The sequence below is a fragment of the Pipistrellus kuhlii genome, unplaced genomic scaffold, assembly GCF_014108245.1.
Source record: "Pipistrellus kuhlii isolate mPipKuh1 unplaced genomic scaffold, mPipKuh1.p scaffold_m20_p_3, whole genome shotgun sequence".
Classification (NCBI taxonomy): Eukaryota; Metazoa; Chordata; class Mammalia; order Chiroptera; family Vespertilionidae; genus Pipistrellus; species Pipistrellus kuhlii.
Genome location: NW_023425529.1, coordinates 46,952,129 through 46,963,188, shown reverse-complemented (window position 1 = coordinate 46,963,188; position 11,060 = coordinate 46,952,129). Strand labels below are relative to the sequence as shown.

Sequence of the window (11,060 nt, the reverse complement as noted above, 5' to 3'; positions counted from 1 at the left end):
TTCTAACCAAGCCTGCCTGCCTGATCACCCCTGACCCCTCTTCCTTCCTGCCTGATTGTCCCTAATGGCTTGCCTGCCAGCTTCATCACCCCTAAACACCTCTGCTGTGACCCCCCACCTCCATGGCTTCATCCTGAAGGGCATCTGGAATGATGTCCAGAAAATTGTTTGGCTATCTGGTCTAATTAGCATATTACACTTTTATTATTATAGATTATTATAGATAGCATTCCATGGTGTTAATGCACCACACCTTTTTTTTATCCACTGAAGATGGGCACTTCAGCTGTTTTCAAATCTTAGCTATTGTAAATTGTGCTCTGATAAGCATAGGGGTGCTACAATTCAGTTAATTATTAATGTCCACCCACATAGTCCTTTCTGATTGGTGTTTCAGGATTCTTAGGATATATTTCCAGAAGTGGGATCGCTGGGTGAAACAGCAGTCCCACTTTTAATTTTTTGAGGTTATTCTATACTGTTTCCACAATGGCTGCACCAGTCTGAGTTCCTACCCGCAGTGTAAGAGGATTCTCTTTTCCCCACATCCTGGTCAGAACTTATTTTCTGATTTATTAATGGTAGTCATTCTGGCAGGTGTGAGATGATATTTCTTATATCAATAACTAGTGATATTGAGCATTTTTTCATATGTCTACTGGCATCACATATTTGTCCTAATCCCCTTCATTCCCATCCCAAACCACTCCCCATGCACGTCCCCACCCCCTGTTGTCTGTGACCACTGGTTGGGCTCATATGCGTGCACACAAGTCCTTTGGTTGTTTTTAAAATAGTTTTTATTGAACAGATCTGGATCATATCTTCAGAATCACAGAGCATTACCTTATAAATGAGTCTATTTGTGAATATGAATCCTTTTATATATTACTAGAGACCCAGTGCAGGCAATCGGGCCTGATCTGGGCCTTCTCATCCAGTCCCGATAGGGGCTGATCGGGGCCAGATGGCCAGTGAGATGGACTGTGGAAGGTTGGAGGTTGGGCAACCACGGGAGTTTGGCTGTGTGAGTGCACTGACCACCAGGAGGCAGTTCCTACATTAAGCGTCTACCCTCTGGTGGTCAGTGAGCATCATAGTGATCAGGCAACTGGTTGTTCAGTCCACTTGTTGTAATGGTCACTTAGGCTTCTATATATATATATTCCCTGCTTATAAAGCTATTCATATAGTTTCTTATTTTTTTAAATTTTTTCTTTATTGATTAAGCATATATGTCCTTAATCAGTAAAGAATGTACTGGATAAGGATATGTGTCCTTATCCCCCGTTGCCCCTCCCCCAACCCCCACGCATGCCCTCACCCCCTGTTGTCTGTATCCATTGGTTAGGGATATATGCATGCATAACAGTCCTTTGGTTGATCTCTGGTTTCTTATTTTTGTATCTTTTTATTTCTAGAGCTTGAAATCTCAGAAGTGAAATGGAGAATCATACAACGCAGATAGAGTTTATCCTTCTGGGACTGACAGATAATTCTCAGTTACAGATTGTAATTTTTTTCTTTCTATTTCTGAATTATATGCTGAGCATGATAGGAAACTTAACCATCATTGCCCTCTGTCTACTGGATTCCCATCTCATGACCCCAATGTATTTCTTCCTCCGAAATTTCTCTTTTCTGGAAATTTTCTTCACAAGTGCTTGCATCCCCAGATTCCTTATCACCATTGTAACCAGAAGAAAGACCATCTCCTATAATGGTTGCATATCTCAGTTATTTTTTTACATATTCTTGGGCGCTACAGAATTTTTCCTTTTGGCGGCTATGTCCTATGACCGCTATGTTGCCATCTGCAAACCTTTGCATTATACATCCATCATGAGCAGCAGAGTCTGTCATCAGCTTATACTCAGTTCTTGGGCAACTGGATTCCTAGTCATTTTCCTTTTATTGATTTTGATTCTTAATTTGGATTTTTGTGCTTCAAATATAATTGATCATTTCATTTGTGACATTTCTCCTGTACTGCAGCTTTCCTGCTCAGACACACACGTAGTGGAATTGATTACTTTTTTCTTAGCTGTGATGACCCTTATTGTCACGTTGTTTCTAGTAATCCTTTCTTACTCTTACATCATCAAGACAATTCTAAAATTCCCTTCAGCTCACCAAAAGAAAAAAGCCTTTTCTACTTGTTCTTCTCACATGATTGTTATAACTATCACTTATGGTAGTTGTATATTCATCTACATAAGGCCATCAGCAAATGAAAGAATCACTTTAAGCAAAGGAGTAGCTGTGCTCAATACTTCAATAGCTCCTCTGTTGAACCCATTCATTTATACTCTGAGGAACCAGCAAGTTAAACAAGCCTTCAGAGATGTATTTAGAAAGGCTCTTTCTGCTTTAGACAAGTAATATTATTTATTAAAAGAATTAATATAAAAACATAAAGGAACATGGAACAAAACCAATTTTGCCTCTTCTAGTTTAAGAATTAATCTCTAGTAATTTAGATTTTTTTAATTTACTGAAGGTTAGAAACTAACTCTATTGTATACATTCTGAATTTAATGTTCTTTTCTTCAAAGTGAAACCTTACTATGTTAGAAATATAGAATTGTAAAATTTATTTTCTCTAAAAACATGTTAGAATAAAATGAATGAAAATTTTGATATTATTATTGATTATAAGTTCTCTAAGAGCTGTAAGTAAATATGCCATGTTTTATTTAAAAGCCATGTTCTTTAAAATGTTGAGATAAAGTGAAATTTGCCATTATGAAAAGTTTAATTTCTTGAATATTCCAATTAATATATTAATTTTATGACCTGTTATATAATTATTAGTTTTTAATTCTATGTTAAGTTTCCCTCTCTCAATAAAACAAAATATCAGTTTCTCAAAATTCAAATGAGTGATCTAAAAATAAAACTGCATTTATTTGCAAAGACATATGCACCCCTTTATTCATTGGAGCATTATTCACGGTTGCCAAGACACCGAAATAACCAAAATGTCCTTTGATAGATGATTGGATAAAGAAGATGTGGTACATATGTAACTGGACAATCAGTGGGTCCATGCTGTCTGTCACTACTTGAGCCAATTTGGCAGAGACAGGATTGAATCATAAATGAGAGTATATTCCAAAACTGCTAGCCATATGGGAGAGCAGCTGGTCTTCCACAAAAATATGCTCTGTATCCCACCATAAGCCAGCTGCATATATTTAGGCAGAAGGACAAAGATTACATTGGGAAGGATGTGCCAGGTAACAGGTAATGGGGGCTGGAGATTTGTAATGCCTTCAAGTATGCAAAGGTTCAGAGTCTTCAAAGGGCTAATGAAAACCAAAGGGCTGGGAATTTTCAAAAGCCTGGGGTCTTCAAAGGGCTGGAAGCTCTGGTTTCTGCAATAAGGTTGTTTCCATGAGAACAGGCAGCTCCCTGATGAGGAGGATGGGCTGCATTTCCAGGTGAGCTCCCAGGTCCCACAGGCAGCTCCAACCAGGTTAGAGTGTGCCTTCTTTAATCAGAATAAAACAATCACAATTAACCGAACATGATTAATATTCCTTACAGTTATAGCTGGTTCCCAATATTCTATTGCTGCCCCTATCACAGATACACAATGGAATACTACTCAGTCGTAAAAAGATGAACTACTACCATTTGCAATAACATGAACAGACCTTGGGAATATTATGTTAAGCATAATTAAGTCAGACAGAAAAAGTTAAGTACTATCATTCATATGTGGGGTATAAAACTTAAAGCAACAAATGAACAAACTTGAACAATAAATGAAAATTTACAGACATAGACAACAGTATGGTGGTTATCAGAGGGAAGTGAGTAGGGAGGTAGTAAAGGGTAAAGTGGACCCACTATATAGTAATGGAAGATTTGGCTTTGGGTAGTGTGCACACAATGCAATATTTAGATGAAGTACTATGGAACTGTACTCTGGAAACCTGTATAATTTTATTAAGTAACTAGAGGCCCAGCGTGCACAAAATTGGGTATGAGTAGCTCGCTTCTGCTTGCCCCAGCTGGCTGCCCTTCCCATCACCGCCCGCTCGTAGCTCATTGACTTGCCCTCTGCCCTCATAGCTCCCTGTTGCTCATAGTTCTCCGCCATTAGTAGCTCACTGCCCTGCAGTTCACTGCTTGTAGCTCTCCACTGCCAGTAGCTCATGCCCTACCCTGCCCACTGGTGAGAGTTGCTGCTCATTTGGTCACGATGGCATTACAGCATGACGGCCAAGGGCTTTTTATATAAGGGAAGTCATCCCAATAAATTTAATAAAAAATGATAAAACTCTGTCTTTTTCGTCCAAAACTGGGGTATGAAATTATATTTTTCTTAAGTGTCAGCTCTTAGAACACAATTATGCCACAACTCTTGTATAATTATCCTAATGGAGATGCCATTAAAACAGTTGGTTTGTGCCATAGTGGTGACTAAGCTATTAGCACAAGTTGTTATTGAAGAAAATGACACTGAGGTTTCTCATTGTAGGAATTAAACATCACAAGCACAGACAGAAAGTTTTTAAAAGTACTCTGTATAGTTTTGTCTTAGAATTAGATGTGTTAATATGAACATATCTATATTTATCTATCTATAAAAGCCTAAGAGACCATTACGACAGAATAACCAGGCACTATGACACACACTGACCACCAGGGAGCAGATGCTCAATGTAGGAGCTGCCCTAAGTCCACAGGCCTTGATGGCCAATGGGGCCTGGCAGCCAACATCTTGGTCCCTCCATATATTAGAGGCCCCATGCATAAAATTTGTGCACTGGGTGGAGGGGGTTGTCCCTCAGTCCATTTTGCATCCTCTCCAATCTGGGACTCCTTTAGGGATGTCAAACTGCCTATTTAGGCCAGATTCTAGTGGGTCTAAATTTTCATTAGCAATTCCCACTTTTTCAGGCAGACACAGAGTTGCTAAATCCCTTAGAATTTCCTGGATGATAATTACAAGTAGGATCAGGCCTAAATTGGCAGTTGGACATCCTTCTCACAATCCAAGATTGCTGGCTCCCAACTGCTCGCCTGTCTGCCTGCCTGATTGCTGCTAACCACTTTGGCTGCCAGCTTGATCATCCTGTAACCACTGCCCGGCCAGCCTGATCGACACCTAACTGCTTCCCGGCTGGCCTGAGTGCCCCTAACTTCCCTCCTCTGCCAGTCTGGTAAAATCCTCTGGAAAACAAGATCAGCAAAGAAATACAGTCCTAAATGACTCAATAGATCAGATGGACTTAATTAACATATTCAGTACATTTCACCCCAAAGCCATGGAATAAACTTTCTTCTCAAGTGCTCATGGGACATTTTCAAAGATAGACCACATATTGGGTCACAAGCAAAGTCTCCCCAAATTCACGAAGATTGAAATATCAAGCATCTTCTCAAACCAAAATGGCATAATTTTAGAAATAAACTTGAATAAAAACAATCTAAATAATTCAAACCCTTGGAAGCTGAATATCATGCTATTAAACATTGATTGGGTTACCAAAAGATCAAAGAAGAAATTAAAAACATTCTGAAAGCATTCTGCCAGAGAAAGAATTCAGAGCATTGGTCATAGGTAGATGAAAAGAATTGAAGACAATATATGTAAGAACAAAGAGGAAATGAAAAATGATATAAAGAACTCAATAGACAGCATCAATACTAGACTAGAAAAAGCAAAGTGAAGGACATAAAAAGAGATAAGGAAGTCCACTTTATAATACTAAAGGGAGCAATCCAACAGGAAGAAATAACTCTCATAGACATATAAGCACCCAAAAGTGGAGCACTCAAATAAAATAAAATAAAATAAAATAAAATAAAATAAAAAATAAAAACTTCTGGAAGATAACAAGTGAGAGACTGGCAGCAATACAGTCTGGGGGACTATAACACCACACTATCACCATTGGACAAATCCTCTCAACAAAAAATCAGCAAAGAAACATCAATTCTAAATGACTCACTAGATCAGATGGAATTAATTGCCATCTTCAGAACATTTCACCTGAAAGCCACACAATATACATTCTCCTCGAGTGCACATGGATCATTTTCAAAGGTATACCACATTTAGAAAATACAATGTTGCTAAAGGAAAGATAAAAATAGAATGTAGAACACTAATCCCAAAATAATATAGAGAGAAAATAAAATGACATTTAAGAAAAAGGTAAATAGTAGTAGTAGTAATACTGGTTAAAAATAAAAGTGTAATAATTAAAAAGATAAAATCAGGAGAGGAAAAAGAAAAAAAAGTTTCTTTTTTTTAAAGTATTTTTTAAAAATATATTTTATTGATTTTTCACAGAGAGGAAGAGAGAGAGGGATAGAGAGTTAGAAACATCAATGAGAGAGAACCATCGATCAGCTGCCTCTTGCACGCCCCCTACTGGGGATGTGCCCGCAACCAAGGTACATGCCCTTGACCGGAATCAAACCCAGGACCCTTCAGTCCGTAGGCCGACGCTCTATCCACTGAGCCAAACCGGTCCCGGCAAGAAAAAAAAGTTTCTTAAGTAAAAGATGAAAAAATAAAAATGTGCAGTAGTGAAGGTCATTCACTTCCTCTCCTGTTCCGATTGACACACCTGTTTCCTAGTCAGGACGTTCCCTGCATTCCACTGCTCCTCGGTGTTGTAGGCCACAGTCCTGATTTTCAAGCGGGCAGTACTTCTTTGTTTTTTACACTCCTTTATTTGTGTTTACAGTCAATTTGTGAATCAACCCCTGGGTGGCGGTGTTTCTGGACTGACCTCTGGGCCTATAGGTCCTCTCTAGCTAGTGTTTATATTTTGTTTTTCCTGTGGCACTTAATACCGGTTTGGGGAAATGGGCTGCCCCAGAGCTGGTTCTCTGATCATTATTCCCCCTCTCTGAACCCCAGGTTCCAGAAAACACCTTTCCCCCGCGGTCTCCCAGAATGTCCCCAATTGGGTGATCCTATATGTCTGGCTTAGAATCAAAAGCAAGGATTTAAAGGGGAAAAGAGCCAGAGCAAGTGCACCCTCTCTGTCACTGGGGTGCAAGTCCACGCAGTCTTTTCTCCCCTTGGGTCCAAGCAGCGGGCACACTGTCAAAATCCCTCTGCTGCCCTTTCAGTTCAGCTATAGGCTGCTTTTTTTTTTTTTTTTTTTAATAATATATTTTATTGATTTTGTACAGAGAGGAAGGGAGAGAGATAGAGTCAGAAACATCGATGAGAATCATCGATCAGCTGCCTCTTGCACACCCCCCACTGGGGATGTGCCCGCAACCAAGGTACATGTCCTTGACCGGAATCGAACCTGGGACCTTTCAGTCCCCAAGCCGACGCTCTGTCCACTGAGCCAAACCGGTCCCTGCTAGGCTGCTTTCTAGAGCTCCCTCCTGTTAGCATCCTTTCGGATGCCCTGCCAGACTCATGGATCGCGCCAGCCCCCACAGCCGCGGGTCCTTTCTGGATGCAGACTTCGCTGTGTATGCATTTCTCTCCCCTGCCTGGACCACAGACCTCCCCTGGTCCCAGGGGAAACCTGACCTTTCCGTGAGGAGGCGCAGAGCTCCTCACACCGCCTGGGAACCGGTGTGCTGGGGTTCGCCGCTGTTCACTGGCTGCCAGTGTTGTAGATTCTCGGGGTTTTCAGCTTCTGACAACATCCACTTTCCCCTCCAGTATGGTGCGGTCTGCGGTTCAGAGCTGGTTGCTCTGGGAGGGATCCCAGCAGCAGTGGAGGCTGCCCGTTCCGGGAACCCCGTCCGGCTGTGCCCCACATTCCCCTGGTGTGTAGGTGTCCCTCAACTCACAAACACTCCCCGGGCGACTACACCCTTCCTTCCTTCTCTCACTCACGCACTATGTTGCAGTCTGCCTTCCCATCTGCAGCCAGCCTCCCCAAATTTTCTTATTGCTTGATTGCTGCTGAGATTTTATGGCTAGTGGCTTTTAACGATTTATGACATTTTCTTCAGCCAATTATCACTTGTTATTTTGATACCAAGGGACTCAACAGTCCATGAATGATTACCACCCTGTTGAGAACATTCTGTAGTATCCAGAATTTGAGGAATGACCCTTGGGAATATGTGTTAATGAAGTTCAAATTTACAATAATATTAATAAACTTTCATTTTAAGTGACTATTTAACTTTATGCTTGTCAGAGTCAACTTTCAAGATGATTATTCACCAATGAAAATAACTTTGTTTTCTATCATCACAACACAGTACTGTGACAGTAATTCCGTGTAATTAAAAAATGTTATGGCACAAATTTTTCGTGTGCCTCTTACATACATATAATTTTTCCTATGGTTAAAGGAAACGTATTTTTGAAATATTATAATGTGATATTATATATGAGTATACCTTTTGAAACCCTCTATAAACATGACTTCCCAAATATATCTGATATATTTCTCACCATATATCACATTTGCAATCAAAGCTTTATTGTTTCACAGAACTTCAAAATATTGATAGTATTTTACTTTGCCCTGGCTGGTGTGGCTTAGTTGGTTGGACATGATCCCATGCACCAAGAGGCTGTCAGTTTGATTTTCAGTCAGGGCACATGCCCTGTTTGCTGGGTGGATCCTCAATAGGGGGAAGCAGCCAATTGATGTTCTGCTCTCACATCAATGCTTCTCTCTTTCTCCCTTTCCTTTATTCTCTCTCTAAAAATCAATGAAAACATATAATTTTACTTTAAAGCATGAAAATAATTCTTTTGGAAAGATTTATAGTGGTTTTTATATATCTACATTTATTGACTTAGAGTATAAGAATCAACTTCTTTAAATAATTTCCTATTGATCAACAGGATCAACTTTTCTTTCCCTCTTATTTTCCTCTTTTTATTTCTCTCCTGTCTTCCTACATCCCCATCCTATATAATGAAACCCTAATATGCAAATGGACTGAACAGTAGAATGACCAGCAGAACTACGGATGCTCACTGACCACTAAGGGGCAGACACTCAATGTAGGACCTGCCCCCTAGTGGTCATTGAGCTCCCACAGGGGGAGCTCTCCTCAGCCAGAAGCCAGCCTCATGGCTGGGAGTGCAGCAGCTGAGGTGGGAGCCTCTAGGGCCTCAGCTGCAGGCAGGGGGTAAGGAACGAGGTTTCCCAGACTGTGAGAGCTCTGGACTGCTGGGGACCCGGCCTATGCTGGTAAGCAAGCATCCCCCAAGGGGTCTCAGACTGTGAAAGAATGCAGGCCGGGTTGAGGGACCTACCCCTAGTGTCTATCAAATGTATCACAGGTATAAAATAGATTCATTTAGTTTATCATATGTATCATATATATCATACATATAATGTGCATTCATTAGTTAACATTTGCATATTGCTTTTCCAAACTCTTGATTTTCACTTTTCATGTTTATTTACTTGTTTAACATTATGAAAGCAAACTTGTACTGTTTTATTTATTTTTACATAACTCTAATAAACAATACATAATCAATTGGTTTTAATTTTCATTTTGTGGCAGTATTATGCTAAGTATGTTTGAAAAAAAATATAACTAAATCCTTGAAAATACAATGGTCAGAAAAAGGTGAATACTTAAGGACATTCTTGTCTATGAGCAATAAGACAGGACATTTCTATTGTGGACTTTGAAAATATGTAGAATTTTTATGTAGAAAATATGTAGAATTTTAATTAATATGTTAACATATACATCAGACCAAGATGCAAATCAAGAAGTCAAATTCAGTTATCCTATATGTAATTAGAATTAAAACTACTGTCCAAGACAACCACTTTTTCTTTCTTTTCTTTTCTTTTTTTTTTTTAGTAATTCATTAGAGTTGAAGAACTCATCAACTATGGGAACTAGATGTGAACATATTTTTACAGTTCTCAAAGATCTCCAAGAGTCATTTTTCACATATCAGTGAGGGAGATAGAACCACCTCTGAAAAAGAAAATGGGAAGATAAAGATAGTACTGTATATTTGCTAATAAACAAAACAAACCTAAGATTTAAGTAATTTACATATTATCATATCTATGATACTCCCTGGAGTCAATATCTCACACCATTCTGGGTTCTGAGTTTCTCATTTTCTTCATGTCAATAGAAAAGACCATTTTTTATAATATTTGAAGGAGTCTGATTATAAAGTGAATTTTTATCAAGATAACTTAAATTGCCTATTAGCACAGTTTTCCTTTTTAAGCATTATTGGGACATATAATGAAATCTTTAGTTAAATAATCTATTATTCTACAAAATATTATCAAAGAAAAAAAAGGCAAATCCTTTTCCTCTATTACACTGGAACCTCTCTATTTTTTTCTAGGAAAACAAATACAAAAATCAATACAACGTCATTTTCAATTGCAAATATAATATATTTGACAGCATATTTATTTAATTTCTATTTATTTTTTCTAATGTTTTAACTATATCTCCTTGATAAATTCAAGTAGACATTTTAATAATTCTTTTAATCATATAACATATTTTCTCAGTGACAGAAAAAAAAACATTGGAGAGATATCAATTAATGCTCATATTTTTTTATTTCACATAAATTTTATATTTCTATGAGGTTTTTAGTAAGTTTCTTATATGATAGCAATTTTTACATGTTTTTAATGAATTTATAATCTACCTTACTGTGAGAAACAATGGAGATCATTACTTTATCTAAAGTTTTATTACAGAGGTGAGAGATTTACCATCATCTATATAACTTTAAAGACTTAGGACTTAGCCTAAATCAGTTTGACTCAATAGATGGAACTGAAGGGTCCCAGGTTTGATTCCAGTCAAGGGCATGTACCTTGGTTGCTGACACATCCCCAGTAGGGGGTGTGCAAGAGGCAGCTGATCTATGTTTCTCTCTCATCGAAGTTTCTAACTCTCTACCCCTCTCTCTTCCTCTCTGTAAAAAATCAATAAAATATATTATTAAAAAAAAGACTTAGGACCTAGTTTTTAAGCATTGATGGTATATAAACATATCTACCTAAAAGGAAGAATTTAGATGTTTGAGGAATTTATCTAGAGAAGAACAGAGAATTTTAATTCAGCTTTGATTTCAAGTGATGATCACACAATCTTGT

General features: G+C 38.4%; 1 protein-coding gene across 1 annotated transcript; it reads left to right on the top strand.

The window, feature by feature from the left end:
• The first annotated feature begins 1,443 nt into the window (after positions 1 to 1,443).
• LOC118729382 (olfactory receptor 6C70) lies at positions 1,444 to 2,382 on the top strand. The gene has a single exon (XM_036456860.1). It carries the CDS (start codon positions 1,444 to 1,446, stop codon positions 2,380 to 2,382), a length of 939 nt encoding a protein of 312 aa, XP_036312753.1.
• The last annotated feature ends 8,678 nt before the right edge of the window (positions 2,383 to 11,060 follow it).

What these genes read in the sequence shown, in the direction of transcription:
- LOC118729382 (XM_036456860.1), top strand. Translation starts at nt 1,444, where the DNA reads ATGGAGAATCATACAACGCAGATAGAGTTTATCCTTCTGGGACTGACA.